The sequence below is a fragment of the Choloepus didactylus genome, chromosome 2 (genome assembly GCF_015220235.1).
Source record: "Choloepus didactylus isolate mChoDid1 chromosome 2, mChoDid1.pri, whole genome shotgun sequence".
In the NCBI taxonomy this organism is placed as follows: Eukaryota; Metazoa; Chordata; class Mammalia; order Pilosa; family Megalonychidae; genus Choloepus; species Choloepus didactylus.
Genome location: NC_051308.1, coordinates 115053134 through 115078423, shown reverse-complemented (window position 1 = coordinate 115078423; position 25290 = coordinate 115053134). Strand labels below are relative to the sequence as shown.

Sequence of the window (25290 nt, the reverse complement as noted above, 5' to 3'; positions counted from 1 at the left end):
CCTTGAGTGAGATATCCAAGTGAGTCCTATGAAAATAAGACCAACAAAAAAAATACGTTAGCTCATTGAAGAAACAAGCCCTGCAAAGATACTCAACCAAAAAAAAAAAAGCAAAGCTACTATGCAAAAATATACTTCTCGCATCAACCTCCCCAGCCTTATATAAACTCCAGGTCAGAACGCTTCCAATTTGGGGCAGTATATCCTAAACGGGGAATGGGTTGGGCTGAGTAGGCATTCTCCTGTCTCATACAGTATGACCTGTATCCTGTCTTTTTTTCTTCCTTTACTAACTAACCCTATCTCTCTCTCACTTACCCCGTGGCAGGATGCTGCTGGATCTATGAGAGGGGTTGAATACCAAATGCTTAGCCATGGCATCTCCCACAGTGGTAACAAAGGTACACGAAGTACAGGCCAGCCTGGTTCCACTGAGAAAGAGAGTAAAGAGTAGGTAAGACAAATTTAGTAGTAACACTAGAGAGAGCTTCAAGGCTTAATAAAGGAATGCCCCCTTCTTTCTCCTCTCCCTCAAATTAACTCACATTCCCGCTCTGCAAAAATAATTAAAAGGATTTAATATAAAATCTTGAAAAGTTAAGAGACTATACCAATAAGCTTTTCCTTACCTCACAGAATTTTTAAACAAAGCCAAATACTTGGGGCTCTTGCGTGGAACATGATTGCTGAGAAAGATAAAGGAGAAGTGGTATGAGTTAGAGGTTCTGTGGCTAAACTAGAGATAGCCAGCCAGTGGCAATGCCCCAATGAAAGAGCTGCTTCTTCAACCCACTCTAACCCCAATCCAAACAGTTTTCCTACCACAGTGATTCTTAATTTGCATCTATTAAATGCAAATTATGATTGAGGAGGCCTGGGATGAGGCCTGAGTCTGCAATTCTAACAAGTTTCCACCTGATGCTGATGATCCTCAGACCACACTTTGAATAGCAAGGTCCTACCCAAATTAGAGAGGACAGACCATCAAAGCCAAATGAATCCTGGTTTGCCCTCTTATCCTGCCAGAAAAGACAAACAGCTCTGAGAATGAAGGAGGAAACAAAATAGGAGCAGGGGAGGGAACGAAATAAGTTCTGGAGAATCTGAACTCCCAGGTAGAAAACAATTGATTTAATTGTTTTGACTTACTTGATCATGTGGTTGGCATAAGCTCGAGAGCAGCATGTGCTATAGCGACACAGAGAGCAGTGTACGTAAGTGGGGAAATGATTAGGGAAATCTGGGATCTCAAAGCTGCACTCCAGACATGTCTGCCGGCCCATGACACTCCTGTTAAGAAAAAAGGGAAATTCTCATTACTGCTTCAGAAGCCTGCAAACTGTAGGGGGTTTGGACAATAGGCCCTACTAAAAGGCTCCCAGATTACACTGGCTATCAGAACGATCCTACCCAGCCAACCCCCACCTGCCCGGTATTTAGAAGGCGGCACTGACATTTTCCTAACAGCTCTCTTCTGGATGTTGCGCTTGACAGGGGGATAAAGGAAGACTGGCAGAGGGTCCGTTGAGGAGGTCAGAGGTGCTGCCTCCTGCAAGGCGCTGGGAGGTGTGTCACTGGACGATACAGGAACAGTTCGTGGTTGCCCTCGGGAAGCCCGGATTGTCACCTGGGAGTCAAGGGAAGGTACAATTATATACCACTCACACTGAACTGCAGATTACTGAAAGTTTCTATTCCTCTCCTCCTGGAACCGTAAAGAAAACTTTGGCAAACCCTTTACCTTGGTGCCTGGTTTCAAGCCTTCCAGCTGTTTGGGTTTACGAAAGGTTTTATGGTGCTGAAGCTTGTGTTCAATTTTGTCCTTGGCGAAGAGAAACTGCAGCCGGCATTTGTTGCAGTGATAAACATTCCTTTTCTGAAGGGGAAAAAAAGATGAGACAGAATTCCTTAAAGAAAATGAATTTTCTTCTCTAACAAGAAGGTAGATTAATGCCAACCTTATTCTTTCCACTTGTCTGTTGATAACTTAACAGACTAAGAGGAAAATATGAAAGAACAATAAAACCTACCACTGAAAATCAGCACCTCCCTTGCTCCCAAAGAGAACTCAAAGCTAGGATGACTAGATCCTTAAATACCTCGTGTTGACTTGTTTTGATACTTCGGGTGAGTGTCTTAAGCTTTACTTGCTCCTACTTTTCATCTCTACACTGCAGACAGTACTACCTAGTCCTGGACAGTCTTAATTATTTTTTCTAAAAGCAATAAAATTACCTTGTTAAAAAAAACCATATTTTTAATTTCTGTATTCTTCTACATTTGAAGTCTGCCTTCAGCCCTGACCTTTCAGTCCCCTTCCACAGAAACAACTTGTTACCAGTTTCTTGGCTATCCTTCCAGGGACAGCCTATGCATGTAATACATGCATATTCTATATGTATCCAATCACCACCTCCTGTTTTTCCTGTTTTTAAACACAAGTGACAGTACCTTTCTGCAACCCTGCTGTTTTTCCACTAACAATATCAAGATATACAAGTATGCATCCCTTTGAGAACATTTTGAGAATTCAGGCTGCCTAGTTATTGAACTTCAAAAATAGGAGCCAGGTATGTGATTTATTTTCCCTAGGAGAACACAAGACTCTGACCGAGTTACAAGTGATAATTTCCAGGCCCCAATTTGGAAATACGTTTGAGGCAGATTATTAGTGGCATTACTGTGCAAATGAGTGTAAGTTTAAGAGGGTGTTTACAAGTGAAAATGCACACATGTGCACACACATGTACAAACATCAAGTACAGGTGCCCCTGTCTTGTTCTCCATGTTCCCTCTCTTATGTACCTTCACTCTCCTCCTCCAGTGGCTCCTTTCTCACAGCTTTTTAAAATAAGGTCTTATCTATTCCCCCTTAAGAACAGAACACAACAACAAATTGTCCCTTGCTCCCTCTTCCCCCCAAATCTACCACTTTATGTCCTCCCATTAACAAACAAAAATCTTCAAGCTCTTTCCATTTTCTTACCTCTCAATCACTGACACTGTTGAAATATGACTTCCATCCCTACCAGCCAACAAATGGCTCTCATCAATGTTACTAAATTAAAGGTCTCTTAATTTTCTATCTTGCTTGACCATCCTGTGTCATGTGACATTTTGATCACATCCTTTTCCTCAAAATACTTTCTTCCCCTCAGCTTCCTGGTGACTAAGAACATTCTAGTTTTCCTCCTAAGACTATGATGCTGGCTTTCGGGATTCAGACTTCAAGGGCCATAAGTCTTCACCTTATTCTCAAGGGGGGGAGGAAATCATGTCACTTAAAAATTTAAAACCCACTGGATTTATATTATTCCTAAATATCTTTTTCTCCAACTGAGACCTCTAGCCCAGGCTTCACCCCTATATACCCAACTACCTAGTTATCAGATAGCTACACTTGATGTCCACAGATACCATAAAATTCAGAATATCCAAACTCATCATCTTCCTCTCAAAATTCCTTTCTCGTGTTTCTAACTCCCACCATCCACCCAGCTGCACAAGACTGAATTTTAAGAACTATTCCTAACTACTCAATCTCTATCTTTACTTAATCATCTCCAAATCACAAATATTACTTAATATCTCTCAACTCAATCCTCTTTTCTTCATCTAAATACGCTCCTACAATAAGTATATGTTTTCCTATATCCTTCACTTCTAATTCAACACTCTTCATGCTTTACTGTACTATTAACTGTCTTGCTTACCACTAAATCTCTGTTACCTAGCACAGTTCATGGCACATAATAGAAATTCAATAGATTTTTGCAAACAAATATATATTATCTATACCCCCAAAAAAAGACAATAGTATAGGCCACTATCATCTCTCTCTGAAACTACAGAAAAAGCCTCTTGGCTTGTCTCCCTAACTCTTAATCTACTTCAATTCATTGTCCTTGGTGCAGCCAGCATATGTTAACTAAATGCAAATTTGAACACATCACTTTTGGGCTTAACCCTCCTCTCACAGTAGCTTCTCAATAATTTATTATAAATATTTTTTTCATGGCTTACAAGATCCTCCCTGCCTAACTTCCACCCTCTCTCATGTACCCTACACTCCAACCCAGTGAAATTCTTAAGCCTCCATACACCAGCACTGTGCCTTCAAGCATGCTGTTCTTTTCCATTTCAGCTGGCTCATTCTTAACTTATCCTTCAGGTCTTGAACACTACTTCTTCCCAGAAGCCTAAGCTCCTAGAGTAAGTATATGCTTTCCTATATCCTGAACTTCCCCTAATTCAACTCTCTTTATCCTTTATTTTACTGCTTAATTTCTTGTTTACCACTAAATCTCTTGGTACCTAGCACAGTTAGTGGCACATAATAGAAATCCAACAGATTTTTGCCCACAGATGTGTATTATTATTTCTACCAAAATTATGTGCCTAGCTCCGCCCTGGCCCCAGGATTCATTAATTTAAAAATGAGACTATGAGAATTGCTTTGCACTTGGTACCTGGTGCCTCATGTAATGCTGCTGGAATGCATTGCCATTTTTGAAGACCTTCAGGCAGTAAGGGCAGAGCAAATGCCGGGTATCCTCATGGATCATCCGAAAATGGACATCTACCTCAGAGTAGAGTGAGGAGCGATACTGACACACCTGAGTCATACAAGAGGGAAAATAAGGCTAAGAGTGAGGTGAACAACTGAGGCCTTAAAAAAAGACGTAGCATATCTCAATAAAATTGTATTTAAAAAAAAAGAGGTAGCAACAAAAATGTAGAAATTATAGGGGAAAAAAAGCTTTCCTAAATATCCAGAAAGCCAACTTTTTTTAACATTGTAATACAGAGCTGTTTGTGATAAATTCAGCTATGACAAGATAAAAATGGGGAAGGTCAGGGAAGTCTGAGAACAATTCATATTCTATGACTAAGAGGAGTAAAGTTTTCTCTGTTTATCTCCAAAAGATAAGTTCAAGAGACAGAGACTCCCAACATTCCTCCGTACTTCATGAATATATATGTTCCCTGGCTGGGTATTATACTTGGAGGTATCTTCGGTTATGTTTGTCTTCTCCATGAAAGCACCTAAAGACAGAAACTATGTTTACTATTTCTCTTATACCTCTTCAGATTTCCTAAATCTGAGGGTATGCAGTAGGTATTCAGCAATGTTGACTAGTGGATTCTTTGAATTTAACGAAGAAAAAGCTGACTAAAGCTTTCTGAAGAAAAAAGCAGTACCTGGCAAACATAAGGCATCTCTCCAGGCTTATGAGTATCCTTCATATGCTGGAGAAATAGTGGCTCACTCTCAAATGCCCACTCACAGATCTTGCACTTGGCTGTAAGAAGAAAAATAATCACTAAATCCACCAGAAAATAAGACCAAAGTCCTACTGATCACATTTTTTATTTTCTCTGATTCCCACATCTTCATTTTCAACAAGTAACTTCTTTTTGTAAAATGGTGCCATCTTAACATCTCTGTTGCTGTTAACAACTAACCTTAGGTCTTCTTACAGAAGCTCCAGTTCTACATTTTGAATTATCGACAAAACATTTATAATTGGATATGCCACAATTAATTCTAACTTAATTCAGCTTCCTCCTGCCTTCCATTATTGTCCTTTCTCAAAATTTAGGCACTATTTCTGACTTCAAACTCTTGTGTTCTGTTACCATTTTTTTCAAAATTCCTCCAGGAATTATCACTTCTATATTCTCACAGGCAAAAACCTTTGTAGAAACCTATTTACTTTCTACTGCTAATCAACTGGCTTTTAATACCTCCTGTTTTTCCAATAATACCTATATAGTATCTACTCTTTATATGCCATCAAATTCTTTTAAAATACTACCATGTTACTTCAAGAATCCTCCTACAAGTAATTCAAGAAACATTTATTGAACACCTAATAAATGAGTACAAATAAGAATTTGCCATCAAAGAACCAACAGCCAAGAACAGAAGTTTTGCCTTCTCCTAAGAGTTATCATGTTTTCTCAGTATCAACAAATTCAAGATAATTTTGAATTTGGACAGTCAGTCAAGATTATGAAGCTACAATTCTGAATTTTTGGTTAAAACTTTTAATGGCTACATATTTTGAATTATACAAGCAAAATATAGTTATTTGCATTTTTCTTACTTAACATTGGAATTATTTTCAAGTTTTTGCAAATATAAAAATTCTAAATTTAAAACTTTAAAGCATTTAATGTTTGATCCAAAGAAATAAAAGATGAGTAAGTTGAAATAATTCTTTAAAGTCTAACAAACAAAACTGGCGGGGGGTACTTTTAATCTGGGGTCCATGGACTAGGCCTCAGGGACTGAAATTATTTGCAAAAGAGGAAAATGAGTATTTTCCTGGGAACAGGGCTCACAGGTTTTGTGTTTATTCTCAAAGGGGTCCATACCTGTTTACAACTACTGCCTAGATGTATGTTATGTGTTATGAGGACACTGAGAAGGAAATTCTGTCTGTAGGAATGATGAAAAGTTACAAATAGGAGTTTGCCAGACAGAGGAGCCAAGAGAGAAAGCAGGAGCAAAGGCATGGTGGCATGAAAGTGCATGAATGTTTGGGAAACAGTAATTAGTAGCATGGCAATATTTTCTCCTGTTTTTTTCCCCTACCACTTAATTCATTTATCTGTTAACTGTTCTTTTACAGAACACCTTTAAGCACTAGTGTTTTTCAGTGTTCACTCAAGCCTTTCTTATTCTACATATGTTCCCTGGGCAATCTCATTCAATCTCAAAGGCTTTTCCTACAACCTACATAGCAGCTCTATTGTCACAGCAGTCTCACATCATCAATAATAATAGAAACATTAAGCAATTTCTAATGCCTAAAGCACCATGCTAAGATACACATGTACTATCTCATATCAAGAAAATTAGTGAAATAGGAACCCAAGGTATCAGTGGATTTAAGAGATCTCTAGTAACCTTTGACATGTTATACACGGGAAGAGCTGATATGGGAAAAGGTGTAAAAAGGAGAATTGTAGCTATCCCAAACTACTATTTTCTTTAAAAATCCTAACACTGTCCCTCCCAGCACCATCTCTCTCATATCCTTGGAATCTAACAGTCTCTTACTTTGAGAAAACAGTCATGAACTGTAGCTTCTGCTTTCTGTTCTCCAAATCATGAAAGGATAGATCCCTTCCTCCTTTCCAAGGCTTATACAACCTCATCAGTCTAACTGATGGACTTTCTCCATCAGTTAGTTCTTCCTCTATTGAGTATTTTTCTACCTGGCTCCTCCTCATCACATGTGAATGTGGTTAAGCCTCCTGAAGCATCCTTGCCCTTAATCCTACCTCTTTCTCAAGATTTTTGAGATTTTTTTTGAATGATTAGAAGAATAATCTACAATTATAGACTTTAATTGGGTGCAAAGGATGCGGGGGTAATGTACTAAGAGGAACAATGTTAGACATGTGAAGAAAATTTAGCTTAGGATAGCTACTATGGATATCAGGAATAAGAACCAATGGTCTTAACCATTTCTGAATCTTGGATCTCACTGAGATGTTAACGAAAGCTCTGCAACCACTCCCCTGAAAAAATGTGCACACATACAGTCAGTATATATAATTTCAATGGGTTCACAGGAAACTGAAAGACCAAGCAGGTTAAGAGCTCTTTATTAGATATAAATGAAAGGACCATGAAGCAGTATTAAGCGAACCTGTGAAAGAGCACTAACGCCACACACGGTCCTTGAAGTCATGCACTGACCTTAAACAAGTGTGAAGGAAATGTAATGCTATTAAGATTACACTGTTACCGTAATTATCTATTGATGTTTTAGGGATAATTCAGGAAATTTGCAAATGGACAGGCATTACATTCATATTAAGAACTATGGTTAATTTTGTTAGGTCTTGACAAAAGTATATTCTGGTTGTATACAGGAATCTGTATTTTTAGAGATACATACTGTAATATTTAGGGGTGGAATGTCATGGTATCTGTAACTTAATTAAAAAACAATTTAGAAAATATTAAAGGAAAAGATATGTGTTTAATCTGGATAATGGGTATATGGAGGTTCAGAATACTGTTCTCTCTACTATTCTCGTGTTTGAAATTTTTCAAAACTAGAAACGGGTCCTAAAATGTTAACATTCAAAAATAAGCTACCCTCCCCTACACAAGTATTTTTACATACATATACACACACAAAATATTATATACATTATATACATGTATGTGAGGGAGAGAGAGAGAATTTGCACGCGAGAAAGTGTGCCCAACCCCGTCCACCCCTCCCATGCCCCTGGAGAAGTCACGGCAAATTGGTTTCATCTTGTTCATTACTACAACTGATTGCATGTCCTCAAGTGTTGTGTTATGTTAAGAATTTAAAGTCTGCATCTTGAGGGGAAGAGAGGAAAGCAATCATACTAATTATTTGCTATTTGTCATCCTGCTTTAGAGCTATAAGAGTTCTCACTGTAGCTGTTCAAGTTTAGTCTGACAGCTGGCACTTGCAGCAGAAAACACTGTGATTCACTTAGGGATGTAGCTCTTCTAACACTTCAAAGATACTGTTTTAATCCAATAACCCCACCTTTAAAACAACAGAGAATCTCCGTTATGCCTTTGCAGAACTCAAAAAAGATCACAGACATGATGGTATCATCAAGAGCAGCCTTAAACATTAAAAACTATATTTGCCTCTAATGAGTTCCAACATCCATTAAAATGACACCAGTTTCCCTATAAAATTTAGTTCAGTGATTCTCAAGCATTCTTATGAGTAGCCTATTAAAAATGCAGGTTCTGGTTTCTATTCCCGGAAACGCTAATATGGTTGATCTAGAATGGGGTTCAGAAATCTGCATTTTTTATTGTCCTGCTCATTCTGATACAGGTGGTTTGGGACTTGTACCTTTCTCATTATCATTTTTTTCCAGCTGGAATCGCTTAAGTTGTAATACTATTAGCCGTAACACCATGGTATGGTGATTTTTTTGGTTGCACTTTAACAAGTAATATATAGGATTCACTTTAAAACAGAGAGCTTAAATACATAAATTTAAATATTTAATACATAAAATTTTGTACTACCTCTTGGCCAGCTCTCTGGGTAATGATCACTGGGAATGCCAGCTTCTCCCCCACCTCCTAAATTGAAGTGGAAACTCTTTTTGACATGTTAACTACTGTTTGCATACTCCCCAGATTTCACAACCAGTCTAAATCTTTTCCAACCTCAATCAAGTCCCTGGGTGATTTCTGTTTCATACTTTCGTAACTTCAGCCTCTGAAGTCTAGAATGACGTTTCTCAACCTCTTTTTTTATTAAACAAGATATTTCTTTAAAGATCTGTTGCAACATGTTGACTGACAATGTTTACCTCAAAGAAAATTCTTTAAAATTGAATCTCATTATTTCTTTGATTTCCATTACAAAATCAGAATTGTTTTCCCAGTAAGGGAAAAAGGTCCCTTGAGTTGAAAAGATTTAGTGAAGGAGTTCTGGTGTGATTGGTCCTTAACATACTGATTCCTTTTTTTCCTTTTCAATGCTTCCCTCACTGTCTTTTTTGCTCACAGGTATCAGTCCTAAAACCACAAAATTCATTTATCGGCAATAAATGATTCTCAGATCACACACTACCAGCATCCAGAACTACCTCTCTTTTTTTTCTGCTTGTAGTCTCTGACATACGCTGGGCTTGACTATTTCGCCATTAGGAAATGTATCTAATATAGTGAACTCAAGTCTAAAAATTCCCCAACTCCTGAGACTTTGATAAAGATCCAAATGTTACAGTTAATAACATACCAAGCTGTGATTCAAGCAGTACCTTCCATTACAGTGACATGCATCTGACTTGAGACATTACATAAAATCTGTATTTTATTTGATGGAAAATTTTATATTTTAGATAGAAAAGTTAATCAATCTTAGGTAAACAGAGAACTTGATTCTTAAACTGGATTTTCAATTCAATTCTAAATGGCAAGTTAGTAAATATTTTTCAAAATAACTACCAACTAAAAAACAAGTATGATTGCTAAATTATTAACTGTGTTTGTGCTATAATTAATAAAGTCAGAAAATCTAAAAAAAAAAAAAAAAAAAAAACTCACAGAAAAAAAACCAGCTACCTTCATTCAAGATCTATTATGGGTACAAAAAGGGAGTTCACAAAAGAATGCAAGAATACAACTGAATAGATATATACTGGTCTGGGTCAACACTCAGATTATTGATATGAAGTCAGTGTAAATTTTAAGTAGTAAGATACTCAAAAATTAAAAGTGAGGGATGAGCAGAAAACCAAGAGAAAAAGAGCAATGAGGTTCTGCATTGCCTGTTTCTTTTCCAAAAAAGAAAAACTTATCTTTCCTTTTTAAGGTCCACATATAAATGGAATGAAAAAAACCACTAGATTCTCTCATAACTTAACCCTCTTAAGTCTAGAATGACTTTTCTCAACCTCTTTATTATTAAACAAGATTTTTCTTTAACAATCTGCTGCAACATGTTGATAATGTTTACCTCAAAGAAAATTTTTTAAAACTGAATCTCATTATTAACTTATAAAAATAAGTTAGAATGTTATGGGAATGCTCAGGAATGACTATGGTTTGTTAATTTCTGGGGGGGTATGGTAGGAACAAGTTCGCAGAAATGTAGTTATTTTAGGTTATTTGTTTTTCTTATTGCTTTGTTGGGTTATAGTTTGTTTATTTTCTTGGGGTAGGGTAGGAACATGCTGGAAGCAATGTAGTTATTTTAGGTTATTCATTTTTCTTATTCTTTGTTTTGGTTTTGTTTGAAATGTTTTTTTTATTTTGTTTTTTAATTTTTTGATAAAGTTCAAAAAAAAAAATAATAGGTGTTCTCTTCGGGAGGTACCGATGAGCTATTCTAGCTTCCTATCACTGAGAGTGAAGAATTTGGGGTCCTAACCTAGACTAAGTTGGCTACTTTGCCACTACTTTGACGTTACATGATTGCTAATTCCAATATCCATTCTACCCCCTCAAATGATTAGTCCAATGCTGTGCTGTCCAATGTGATAGCCAACTAGCCACCAGCCAAATGTGGCTACTAAGCACTTGAAATGTGGTGAGTTCAAATGAAGATGTGCTGAGAAGTGTAATGTATACATCAGATTTTTTAAAAATCTGTGTTTTTAAGGAAAAAAAGTAAAATCTCTTTAAAAATTTTTTTTAATTAGAGAAGTTATAAGGTTACAGAAAAATCATGTAAAAATATACCCATTAATGGGAAAGGTTAACAATTTTATATAAAATTAATCTTACCCATTTCTTTTTACTTTATGTAAAATGGCTACTAAAGAAATTAAAATTACTATGTGGCTCACATTACATTTCTACTGACCACTGCAATTCCATTCTCCTTGCCAATGACTGGTTTGGGAATGGGTTTATGATCTAATTCTGGCCAAGGAGACAACAAGGGGAAAGCTTTCTTCACTCCTAAGAAACAGATTCAGGAAAGATCTAGGAAGATATAGTCTCTTCTTTCTCTGGACAATGCTATGTCTGGATGTAATACCAGAGAATAATGCAGCCACCCTGCTAACAGCCAGAGACGAGAATTATTGAAAAGCAGAGCAAGACACTGAAGTTCTGGGCTAGAAGCTGTTCCTACTCTACCTCCAGACCTCTCAGTTAAATGACAGATGTCCTCCGCTTAATTCATTTTTAGTCTAGGTTTTAAATTTGCAGCAAAAGCATAAAGATAATATGCTTATTTTTGTCCTTATATTTTTGCTCATGCCATTTCCCATCACCTAAAAGCCTTTTTATCATCTACATCTTTCCTATATTTTAAGACCCAGTTTAAATCCCACTTCTCTGTGAAACCTAGCTACAAGTATCTTTTCCCTTCTTTGAACTGTTCCATCTATCATTAGTATCGTATCATACAATGCATTTTTAAAATACAGTCTTAAGTTTTATTCTCACTTTTTCCTATATTTATAATTCTTGTCTTGACAAAACTGGAAACTCCTTAAAGGATGTTAGAAATACTCTAGAATACTAGGCTAAAATCCTTACTTTGCGACCTTACTAGAGTTGTAAGCTCTTAAGCAAATGAGCTTATTTCTCTGAGCCATGTGTTCAGCTTGTGTTCTCTCATTTGTAAGATGTTCAATATAGACAATACCCCAACTCACCTTACATTTCATTGAAATTTAGTTATACAAAGTACTTTAACAGTGAAGTATTTTAATTAAATAATTATCTTTTATCCTACATAATGCCTATCAGAGTACTAACTACTCAAATATAGATGACTGCTCCTTCTACAAAAGGATCTAGGTAATAAATCCATTATATCTGCCTCTCTACAGTGGCCCTGAACCAAAGGCCCTAATAATAAAGGATCTAGCACCAAACTGAATCCATGCTTGAATAGAAGTCAGGCTTATAAAGAAATAGGGTAAAGTAAAGTAAGGAACTGGCTACAAATATAAAAAGTACTTACACTACACTGTTACCCACATATAAATGAATATATTGGGCTCCATGCCAGGGCCATTCAATGAGTGAAGAGCAAGGTATTCTTCTAGAGTTTAAGAGTCTTCAAACTTACTAGTAGATTCATAGGGACTATGAACATTTTCCAAGTGGCACTGGAGCTGGAAGGGAGTGGAAAACTGGCGATAACAGTGTTGGCAGATAGTATGACCATCCACTTCACCATTCTGCTGATCAAGTTCTACATGGTGTTTCATATGGTTCATAAATCTGGAGAGCAGCACAAAAAAGAAGTGGAGAAAACACATTAAAATCAGTAGCCTTTGAAATATACAATGGCAGAATCACAGAACAGACATTCCCTGACCGTCCTCCCTTCCCCCTCAGCCATTTCCTGTGTTTGGGATGGTCCTTTTCTGAGCACAGAAAGATAATGGGGTCTTGAATCTAAGAGAGTTCTGTGTAACACAATGCACTGGTCTCCCTTACTTCACCCAAAGTTATCTTTCGTATATTACCACAATACTTCCTTCTACAGTAGTTATTGATTTAACAATAACCTCAGCAAGACAGGACACAGGACCATTCTCCAAAGAGAAAAACTTATGTATATAAGAAAAGTTCCATCTTCTTTTGTCCAATGTAACAGCCTCCAGGGCTCTTCAACACTTACCGAATGTTGTTTTTTAGCCTTTTGGTACAATGTGGGCACCGGAAAGATGTAGGGACCTTAGGGAAGTTTGTGAGCTGAGCTACTTTGCCACCATCCCGTCCATAGTAGAAGTCATCTACTAGCATAATGAGCTTGGTCTGGACTGCATCACCCACATTCTCATTTGGCTCTGGTACTTTGGTAGGTGGTGACAGAGCAGGAATAGGTGTAGAAGAGGGTGTGGAAGCAACGGGAGCTGTTTTCTCAGGGGATGGGGGCTTTGCTGCTGATGGGACACTGGGTTCTGAATCCGTAGACTTTCCTTTCTTCAGGTATTCAACCATTTCTGGGCAACAGTACTATAAAGAAAGAGGACATCTGATCATTCTGATTATCCTTGGGGCTAGGTTTGGGAACTCCCCAACTTCACTACAACCTTTGGCAATGTTATCCTCATCCAACTTTCATCCTTCCATTTTCTATAATGTTTTCTGGTTTCACTCTTTCTAACACATATATATAGCTGAATGCCACCCCAAAAGCCTTACTTGTACTTCTCCGTCCTATTTGTCTTAGATCCCTTTAACTACTCACTAGCATAATTTGGCTCAGAGCTCCCAGGCAGAAGTTCCAACCTTTGCATCTGGACTAATACCAAAAAATGAAAAGACTAGGAAATGAGAATTGGGTAACAGATTCTGATTTGTTCAGTGACCAATAAATAGAAAATGAACTGAGGCCAACTTGGTTGGTAACTTATTATCTAACAAACTTGTCCTCTTGTGCAGTTTTCAAAATCTACCACAGCTAAGGAAGTTAAGGTTGCACAAGTTCTGATCTATTTTAGGGTCTTTTAAATGTAACCTATCATGTTCCACATAAGTCTTCTCTAACAGGCCAAAAGAGATAAGCCTTTAAAAAGTTTTCAAGTCATTTTAGATCCCCTGTTTCACAAATTCCTGATACTAAAGAAGTATACAGTGGTAGCCATTTAAGCTGGATCACTTACACACATGTGACCTCTCAATGCTTCAGTAATACGGAATTGAGCGTTACACCGTGGACAGGTTTTCCGTCCACCATCCTGGAGGTCAAACACTGGGATGGGAGAGGTCACTGGAAGAAGTGAGAAGCATCAGTAAGATTAATAAGATGATACTGAGAAAAGGTTACTGACCATTTGGAAAAAGTTTCAACACTCCATAAAAGGTATATCAAGGGGTAAGCAAGCATGAGGGGTCTCCATGTTTGAAAATATTCCTTTTACCATTCTCCTAACTTTAGGTCATGGGTTAACAAACCATGGTTCACAAGTCAAATCCAGCCAGCCACCTTATTCTGTACAACTCATGAGCTGACATTTTAAAATGGCTGACATAAAATCAAAAGAATAAAATTTTGTGCTACAGAAAGTTATATGAAATTCATATTCCAGAATCCATAAATAAAGTTTTAGTGTAATACAGCCACACTTATTTGTTTACATATTACATATGGCTTCTTTTGCACTACAATGGCAGAGCTGAATAGTGCGACAGGGATCATATGGCCCACAAACCCTAAAATATTAACCATCTAGCCCTTTACAAAAAGTCTGCAGACCCTGCTCTAGGTCACTGAACCTACTTATGCTCATATCCTTCTCCACCTGAAAACCTCTTTATCAAGTCTTGATTCCAACACCTTGTTCCAAAATCCACCTCCTCCTTAAAGCCATCCCTGATTATTCCACTCATCTCTGATCAACCAATTCATCTCAATAATCCCCAAAATACAATTGTATGCAGAATTCCTTGTGGCTGATTCATTTAAACATTTCACAAATGGCTATCCCCCTTCAGTACTCTACTGAAAGTTTTCTTTGAGAACAGAGATTATAGCAATCATTTCTATTTTATTTTTCTACTTCATAGTTAAGAATTCTGATACAACAAATAATTCATTAATGTTTTCAAATCACTGGCTGCTCAGGGTCACCCAGTTATTGTACCTTTCATCGAAGATTCAGGTCCACTGGTTCTTTGAGAGCCATAGGCAGGGCTATTGTTGGATACCGCCATTGGCCCAGGACTCTGGCCCAGAGAAGGGATGGTGTTAAGGGTGTTCACCAGTTTGGCCACTTCATTGCTATTTTCACCTGTAACTCCAGGTCGCTTGACAGTAACAAAGCTGGCAATGCTCACTGCAGGTGGAGATGAGAAAGAGGGAGCTATGTTGGCCAAGTGATAATCATCTGTTCCCCATCCACCACCCCTTCCCAGCTCTGCCATATACTTTTTTCAAGTCTCACCTAGCTTGGGATTCGGGGTCTGGTTGGACTGGCCTGGAGGCTGAACAGTTAGCTGCCCCAATGAAGTCGGCTGCGTGGCGGTGGGAGTGGTGGAGGTGCTGGGAGTGGACTTGGTTTGCTGGGACTGGGACTGGGGGACGGTGCTTCTAATGGTGAGGGTAGCTGGAATGACGGTGGTGAAGGTATTGGTGGTGGGCCGCACAGGCATCGTTGAGCCTGGCCTCACTGGGGTCATCTGAGAGAACACTTGTGGGACTCCAACTGTAGGTTTAACAAACTGGGTACCTGGGGCTTTAAAAGAAAGACAAAGAAAAGTACCAAACCCTGATAAGTGAGCTTACCTATAATATATTCTCCCTGACTTTACTGGATATACTGTAATAGGAAAAAATTCCTTCCCCAAACTGATTGGTAACTATGAGAGGTTACCAAGAGTAGCACGCACAGACTCTAAAGTCTAAGACAGCAAAGGTATCCAAGCTGATAAAAGAAATTAATAAAAAGTAATTAGCCTAGGTAACCAGCCCTAAGAACATTAAATTGAAGATTCCCATCAACTCTTTCCCAAACACCAGACCATACTGCCTTTTCTATTCCAAGAATACAATCAAGAGTATCTTCCCCTTAGTATTGAAAAGGAGAGTGGAAGGCAGTATGGGTGTATATGGGCCACAGGGTGAACTTGGTCCTGAAAAAAGAGATCACTCTTTCTCAGAATAGTAAAGGATTCTTCCATCCTCTCATATAAACTCGGATAAAAGACTGACTATGCCATTCTACTTCGAAGATTCTACTTCAATCTACCAAAGGAGACTTTCTCCTGGCTCAGCTATAGACAATTCCACCGAGAAATATTTAAGAAATACCAAAACTTAACAGGATAAGCTGATTAGACTAAAGGCAAAAAAAAATCACTATAGGATCTGAGAAAAAAAACAAAAAACTTAGGAAGACAAGCTACAAAGGAACTTTTATAAACTAATCTTAAGATATTAAGATACCCTTTCTTGGACTGAATTATAGTAAACTTAGACACTAAATAAAGAATGGGAGGATAATTACAAAATCTTAAAAAATTATCACTCAATTCAGTTTTCTTAAAAAAACAAAACAAAACAAAACTATCTAGCCAATGGCAATATTTATCCACAAACTGTACATTTATTTATTTCAAATCTGTGCTATAAAATCAAAGCAAAATAAAGTTTATATCCCACCACGTAAGTGAGTAGACTTACAAGGAATATGGAATTTGGGATGTTGCACTAATTATGTTCCTTCAGAATAACAACTTAATAGCTGAAGAAAACACCAGATAGAGAAAAATTACTAAATAAACCCTGTTTTCACTACCTCATGAAGGGTGGTAAAAGGCTAAAAAGAAAAAACAAATGAAACTACCACCCTGGCCAAAGCTTAGAAACAATGTTTTTAAAATTGGGGTTAAATCAGTAAGATTTTTATAATTTTAGATTTTCTTTAAATATATTTTTGAAGTGACCTAAAGTATTTTGAAACAATAAAAACAAATCTTCTGGATGCCATTTTATTCCAAACAGATAGACATTTTTCCTTACCTGGGACTAGTGTAATTGGTCTAACCGTTTGGCCTTGCTGTACGTTCAGCACAATCCCAACCTGATTCATTGCATTCTGTACAGGCCGGACATTCCTTACAGGAAATCCCTGTATTAAAAAGCAAAAAGATTTTTACCATGGAGACCAACTAATACTAACATGGAGAATGAAGAATGACCTATATCTGAAAAACTTCCCACACTATACTAATGGTGCTCTCTCTAGAGTTAGAGCTTGTAAATGATGAAGATTGAGAAATTTAGGAAATTTTGGCAAAATTTTGAGTGACAAAATATAATAAACAGAGAACAAAACCTACTCTCCAATAGAAAATAATTTGAAAAAAAGAGAAGGGAGAATAAAACAAAACAAAAAAACACACCAGAGAACAAGTTTTGGTACATATGAGCAAAAATGAAAACCTAATTCCTCCCTTAAAAGAACCTCAGCTTAGAAAAACTAATCCCCAGACTGGCCCCTAAACTGCTAAAAGCATAGAAGGAGAAAAAAAAATGACACCAACAGTATTCATTGGAGTGACTGAACATACAAACAATACCAAGAAATTGTTCCCAAAGTCTACTTCAAAGGTCATAAATCCCTGGCAACTAAGTCATCTTCTTTCTCTTCCAAAGATCTCTACATACTTCACCAATTTCATACTAGGTCTCCCAAAGTCAACAAACTCATCCCGAATTAAGAAAAATAGCTGAAGCACAGATTGAGAAGCCTTCAGTGTCATGTGTTAAGGCTTCCTAATCCAGCCTTTCCTACTAATTTGTGCCCAGTTTGCAATCAAACCACTTATTAGCTATCCAACAGGTACAAAGAGAAAATTACCCAATCATGGTGCTAGGTTGGGCGTTTTACAAAAGTCAGCATCAAATTACAAAACAGCAAACGAGAATGCCTGATGAAAAGATAGGTCTTAGAACCATTTAAAATGATGCCAAAGACCTTAAGCCATAGCCTCCAAAGGTTCACATAGTTTTTCCCTACTTCTCTACCAAATCCCAGAAATCCCCCCAGAGTCTTACTCACCTGCGTAGTGATGAATATTGGTTGTGAGGCCACGGGGGAGCTCGTCACGTGATTGGCATTCTGCATGACCTGTACAGGCCTCAATACTGGTTGAGTAACCACTGTGCCCAGACCAGGAGTTGGATTCTGGGTCAAGATGAGGGGCTGTCCACCTTGCTGGACCAAAGGATTGCCAGCTAAAGGGTTAAAGGAAGGGGGGATAAAAAGGAAGGTAAGAGAAAACATTAAACCCACATTTCTTAAGAAACATTGTGGTCTTAAATGAAAATTGGTTTCCCAGACAGCCAAGTATCCAAAACTTGTCGCTTTTACTTTACCAGGTTTGTGTCACCAAACTCACTAAAATTTAAGCTTCACCCAAATCTACAGCTAACAGAAAATCAGGTAGATAGGGAAGGTTTACTAACATCTCACCCATATAACAAGGGATGAAAGACATATTAAGATTTCCATGTTGCTTACACCTTGACTCTGATGATTTATGTGACAAAGATTGGTTTAAAGGTGAGACTAAGCCCACCTATAATTATGCCCAGGAGTCACCGCCACAGAACCTCTTTTGTTACTCAAATGTGGACTTTCTCTAAGCCCAACTCTGCAAATAAATTCATCACCCTCCCCCGATGTGGGACAGGACTTCCCAGGTGAGTGAGTCTCCCTGGCAACGTGGGACACGGATTCCAGAAATGAGCCTGACCCTGGCATTGCGGGGTTGAGAATGCCTTTCTGACCACAAGAGTGAAAAGAAAGGCAACAAAATAAGCTTTCAGTGCCTAAGAGATTGCAAATAGAATTGAGAGGCTGTCGTGGAGGTTACTCTACACAAGCTTCATATCTCAAATGGCCACAGTATGATAAGCCCAAGTCAATAGTAGTCCCAAAAACCCTAAAGAATACCCGGGTCCCTATCTGAGACTCTAAAAGTTTCACTCACTAAGTATATTCTCCAGAAACTTAAAATTCTCCCGAGCGCTCCTATGCCAGCTAAGTCCCAAAACCCAGAGGCAAGTCTTTTCAAGAACATCCTTTTCCCATAATGTCGACACCCCTTTTCAACATGAACAAGTTAGGGTGATCACTGCCTAAACATCCCTGAAGATTGGGAAAGTGACTAAACTAGAGGAAGAGGTAGCAACAGACAAGATGGAATTTAACAAAAGATTATGAATACTGAATCTCTAATTTTCTTCTTCTTAGTTGCTAGGGTATTAGAACAGCTAGAAGGAAAGAACTGAAATGGTGGAACTGCAACCCATAACTTTCTTTGAAATTTGCTACAGAACTACTTGTTAAATTGTAATTTGAAAGTTATCACCTTTTTGTATATATATTATATTTCACAATAAGGAAATGACTGAAACTATGGTATTGTAACCCATAACATTCTTGGAAATAACATTCACTGAAATTTGTTCTCTAACTACTTGTTACATTGCACTTGGAAAGTTATCCCTTCTATGTAAGTATGTTACATTCCACATGAAAAAAAATTGCACGTGAATCTACAATTATCTCAAAATTAAAAATTTAATTAAAGAAAAAACCACAAGTGAGTATCTAAGCCCAGATAAGGTTCACAATCACACAGGGTAAGCAAAAGTATACTTACTTTATTTATTTAGTAGCATTTTTAATGACTTCTGCTTTCTTATTAAATCTTTCCTCAAAGATTTCTCATAACTCAAAAGGTCTTACAAGGTCCATTTCCAGAGGGTAAAATAGGCAATTAGAATTGTGGGGCTTAAAAAAAGCCCTTTATCCACCCTGTCTCTACATTTGCTCTCAATGAACTAGGTCCCTCCTGTCATAAACTTATTAAGTAAGTGAAGGAGGTACAGCACCTTTTCTCACAATATGTTGTTTGTTTTACAAATACGAAGATCTTGATTTTTTTCTGCATTCTTTTAAGTTTACTTGTATACCCTTAAAACCCAAGTGTGCTAAAACCCAATTACCTGAAAATCATAATTAGTATGTTGTAAGAAACTCGTAACATTAAATTCCCATTGTCCATAGCTCAGAATTAAGCAAACAGTGTTTATTTCATTTTATGATTCTTTTCAGTGCAAACATGTAACCAGCCAGAACTCTAGGAATAATGTCTAAATGCCAAGTGCTTTATTCCCAGCGTCTGGGAATGCAAAGTGATGCAGTCACTATGGAAAGTAGCATGGTGGTCCCTCAAAAAATTACTGTATGGTCTGGCAATTCCACTCCTAGGGTATATATCCAAAGAAAGTGAAAACAGACTCAAACAGATACTTGCACACCAATGTTCTTAACAGTATTATTCAAAATAGCCAAAAGATGGAAATAACCCAAGAGTCCATCAACGGATGAACTTGGATAAACAAAATGTGGTACAGACACACAATGAAATATTACTTGGCTAGAAGAAGAAATGAACTACTGATAAATGCTGCCACATGGATGAACCTTGAAAACATTATGCTGGATGAAATAAACGGACACAAAAGGACAAATATAAATATGATTTCACTTATACGAATATCTAGAAATAATTAATTTGTAGAGCCAGAAAGTAGATTAGAGGTTACCAGGGGCTAGGGAAACGGGGAAGGGGAAGTTGTGGCTTGATAGTGTTTGCAAATTCTGGAAGTTTTTAAATAAAATTAATTAGAAAAGGAAAAAAGCTTTATTGAGATATAATCTATATTAACATACAATTCATCCACTGAAAATGTACAGTTCAGTAGTTTTGAGCATAGTCAGAAGGTTGCGCAACCATCACCAAATCCAATTTCAAAACACTTTCATCACCCCAAAAAGAAACCCCATACCCATGAATAGTCACATCCTATTCCCCTCCTTCTTCCTTGGCAACCATTAATCTACTTTTTCTCTCTATGGATTTACCTATTCTGAACATTTCATATATGAAATCATTCAATACATGGCTTTTTGTATCTTGCTTTTTCATTTAGTATAAAGTTTTCATGGTTCATCCATGTTGCAGCATGTATCAGTACTTTGTTCCTTTTATGGCCAAATAATATTCCATTGTGGATATTTCACATTTTATTTATTCATGTACCAGTTGATGGACATTTGTTCCCACCTTTTGGCTACTATGAATAATAAATAAAAACATTTGTGTACACGTTTTTGCATGTGCATATGTTTTCAATTCTCTTGGGTACAAACCTAGGAGTGGAATTGCTTGGTCAGATGATAACTCTATGTTTAATTTTTTTTGAGGAACTGCCAACCAAATTGTTTTCCAAAGCAACCACACCATTTGACATTCACACCAGCAGTGTATGCGGGTTCCATTTCTCCACAACCTCACCAACACTTGTTATTGTCAATCTTTTTCATTATAGCCATCCTAGGGGATATGAAGTAGTATCCTGGCTAATGACGTTGAGTAGCATTTCAATAAACATTTTTTATGTTTCTTGGCTATTCAGATTTTTGCCCATATTTTAATTGGTTGTTATTTTTAACAGGTTGTAGGACTTCTTTATGTATTCCAGATGCATGTACATGTCCCTTATCATATATATGATTTGCAGAATTTTTCTCCCATTCTATGGTTTATCTTTTAACTTTTAAAATTGTGTCCTTTGAAGCAAAAGTCTTTAATTTTGATGAAGTACAATTAATCTATTTTTATTTTGGTTGCTTGTGCTTTGGATGTCAGATATATCTAAGAAACCACTGCCTAATCCAAGGTCACTCAAAGATGTTTGCTGCAGGAATAGATATGTCTAATAAGATTCTAAGCTTTTTGAAGGTAAGAACCGTATCTTACACTTACATAACAAAGCCTAATATATAAGCATGTGGTATTACATGCAAAAATATGTTAAACTGACTTGAAAAGACATTCCTTTACCTTTCCTTTACAGATCTGGAGGTTATACAACTTAGTATTTTTGTAACGACAGCTGAAATTTAAAACCATGACCCAACTACTCTTTGAGCTATTGCCCCTCACATTTATTTACATATGACACAGACAAATAAGCAGGTAGTCAAGGGAAAATGTCACCTATCCATATGACATAAGTGGAGAGTGAAAAAGCTCCAGAGAAAAGTGGTTTTAAAATGTTCCCTAAAATCAAGAGTAAAGGAAATGCTTTCTATATAGAGAAGGCGAGGAAACAGAAATTAAAAGCCAAATAAATGTACAGAGAAAGAATGGTCTTTTAAAATATAATTACTTCTGAAAAAATTTTCAAAATCATGCTTCTCATAAACATTAAACTTATTTTTTTGATATCTTTTGCTGAATTTATGCTAACACTTAGTCCATATGTTTTCTGTAAATGCACAAAGGTGTGTTTACTTTGAGAATATCTCAGGAAACATAAACACACGCAACCACAGACCCTTCTTTTTAAGAGACAATGAATGTATTACAAGGTTCTTAAATGACTGCGGTATTTTTGGATGCAAGCAGTATTCCTAAAACTCCATTTCCCATGAAAATGTGTTCCTGCTTCTCCAAAGTAATGAGAACATCTTATTTGACAATATTTTAACATATAGACTCAAACAGAGGATCCTTTAAGTTTCTGCTAAATTGTTCAACCTCTCCCAAATTGGGAAACTGTATTTCTAGAAAAACTTTTCCTCTTGAACTAGGAGCACTGTCTACTGAATTAATGTGTTACAATGTTTCCTCACCAAATACATATATATTTAGTAATATATAATTACTAAAAAAAGGCAGTCATAGGTCACCAAGAGCCAGGCTGGTTTGAAGAAAAGTTTAAAAGGGGACAGAAGAGGACTGGGAGTCAAAAAAAAAAAATTTTAACCTTCTAAGAATCCAGGACACTATTCTCCCTTAATGTAGTAAGATAACAATATAACAACACAACCAAAAGAAGGCTTAAAAGAAGAACTAGGTTGGGAAAGGGAATATTTTTTTATTCAGTCTATTCTGAAGTTAATCCCTACCCTAAGCCTAGCATTTCAAAAGTATCCGATGAAAAAAATTGCAAAACTGTATGTATTATACAATTAAAAAAAGGCTATGATGGTAGCACAATATTGTGAATGTAATTAACACCACTGAATTATGTATTTGGAAGTGGTTAAAATGGAAAATTCTAGGTTGTATATACATTATCAAAATAAAATTTAAAAAACAAACCATAGAACCATGGCCAAAACAGCATGGCACAAGGGCAGATATACAGACCAATGGAATCAAAGTGAGAGACCAGAAGTAGACCCTCACATCTATGGCTGACTTATTTTTGACAAGGCTACAAAATTCACTCAGTAGAAATAGTCTCTTCGACAAACGGTGCTGAGAGAACCCCCTCGCTCACATCAGGAGGACCCCTATCTCACATCATATACAAAAATTAACTCAAACTGGATCAAAGACCTAAATTTAAGAACCAGGACTACAAAACTTCTACAAGAAAACAGAGGGAAGCATCTTCAAGATTTTGTGTCAGGCAATGGTTTCTTAGACTTTACACCCAAAGCACAAGCAACAAAAGAAATAATAGATAAATGAGACCTCATCAAAATTAAAAACTTACGTGCATCAAAGGACTTCATCATGAAAGTGAAAAGACAACTTACTCAATGGGAGAAAATATTTGCAAACCACAGTATCTGATAAGGGTTTAATTTTCAGATTATATAAAGAAACCTACAACTCAATGACAAAAAGACAAACAACCCAATTAAAAAATGGACAAAAGAATAGACACCTTTCCAAAGAGCACAAGAACAGATGTTCAATATCACTATTAGGGAAATGCAAATCAAAACAGAAAATGTTAAGTGTTGCAGAAGATGTAGAGAACATTCATTCTTTTCAAAAAGAATTTTTTCTTTTCAGAGTAATGAAAATATCCTAAAATTGATTATGAATATACAACTCTGAATATACTGCAAGCCATGGATTGTACACTTCGGATGAATTGTATGTTGTGTGAATATATCTCAATATAACTGCTTAAAAAAACCACAATGAGATATCATTTCACACCCACTAGAATGGCTACTATTAAAAAAAAAAACCCAGAAAATTACAAGTGTTGTAAGAATGTTGAGAAATAGGAACACTAATTAATCGCTGGTGGGGATGGAAAATGGTGCAGGCACTGTGGAAGACAGTTTGGCAGTTCCTCAAAAAAGCTAAATATAGAATTAGCATATGATCTCTGGCAATCCCAGTACTAGATATATACCCAAAAGAATTAAAAGCAGGGATTTGAACAGATATTTGCATGCCAAAGTTCAAAGTGGCATTATTCACAATTGCCAAAATATGGTAGTATCCCAAATGTCCATCAACCAATGAGAGGATAAATAAAATGTGGTACATACATACAACAGAATATTATTCAGCCATAAAAAGGAATGAAGTCCTGATCCATGCAACATGGATGAACCCTGAAGATATCATACTGAGTGAAATAAGCTAGACACAAAAGGATAAATATCGTATGATCTCACTGTTATGAAATATTTAGAATTAGTAAACTCTTTTAAGAGTCAGAATCTAGAATATAGGTTACCAGGAGCTGGGCTGGGGGTAGGGAATGGGGAGGTAATGCTTAAATTATACAGAATTTCTATTTGGGTTGACTGTAAAGTTTTGGTAATGGATGGTGGTGATTGTAGCACAATCTTGTGAATGTAATTAACAGTAATGTTAATATGTTAACATACTGTTAATAATAGTAATATATGTGAATGTCGTTAAAAGAGGAAATTTTAGGTCTTATATATGTTACTAGAACAAAAATTAAAAGAAAATACATAGGACTGTACAACACAATGAACCCTATTGTAAAGGATGGACTACAGTAAATAGCACAATTATAAAATATTCTTTCATGAATTACAACAAACATATCTCACTGATACAAGGTGTGGTATTTAGGAACTCTGTATTTTATATATTTTATGTATGGCATTTTGTGAACCTACAACTTCTCTAACAGAAAAAGAATTATTAATTTAAAAAATGTAAAAAAAAAAAAAGGCACAGAATTGTATGCAAACAGTGAACTCTAATGTAAACTATGGACTACAGTTAATAGTATAATTATAATATTTTTTTCATCAATCCTAACAAAAGTACCACACTAATGCATAGTATTAATGGGGAAAACTGTGAGTGTGGTGATGGTGGTGTGTGTGTATGTGTTTTGTGTCTGGGAACTGTGTACTTTCTGCATGATTTTTCTGTAAACCTGTAACTTCCCTAATTAAAAGAGAAAAAGCTAGACAAATTGGACCTATTAATTTATACTTAAAATTCATACGTGAAAAATTTTTGGAAAA

General features: G+C 36.7%; 1 protein-coding gene across 3 annotated transcripts in view; it reads right to left on the bottom strand.

Moving 5' to 3' along the window:
* Positions 1 to 25290, bottom strand: part of POGZ (pogo transposable element derived with ZNF domain) — a 45745-nt gene that overhangs the window by 3917 nt on the left and 16538 nt on the right. For 2 of the 3 annotated variants that reach the window (XM_037825993.1, XM_037825994.1), the window contains exons 4-18: positions 18007 to 18182; positions 16965 to 17073; positions 15388 to 15678; positions 15088 to 15306; positions 14107 to 14213; positions 13119 to 13456; positions 12561 to 12715; positions 5203 to 5303; positions 4470 to 4616; positions 1742 to 1876; positions 1455 to 1627; positions 1150 to 1290; positions 630 to 686; positions 319 to 431; positions 2 to 26 (exon numbers count right to left, since the gene is read on the bottom strand). In XM_037825993.1, the coding sequence (XP_037681921.1) occupies positions 2 to 26; positions 319 to 431; positions 630 to 686; positions 1150 to 1290; positions 1455 to 1627; positions 1742 to 1876; positions 4470 to 4616; positions 5203 to 5303; positions 12561 to 12715; positions 13119 to 13456; positions 14107 to 14213; positions 15088 to 15306; positions 15388 to 15678; positions 16965 to 17073; positions 18007 to 18182 (2287 nt within the window). The remainder of the gene's footprint in view (position 1; positions 27 to 318; positions 432 to 629; positions 687 to 1149; positions 1291 to 1454; positions 1628 to 1741; positions 1877 to 4469; positions 4617 to 5202; positions 5304 to 12560; positions 12716 to 13118; positions 13457 to 14106; positions 14214 to 15087; positions 15307 to 15387; positions 15679 to 16964; positions 17074 to 18006; positions 18183 to 25290) is intronic. The other variant, XM_037825995.1, reaches the window with a different exon arrangement.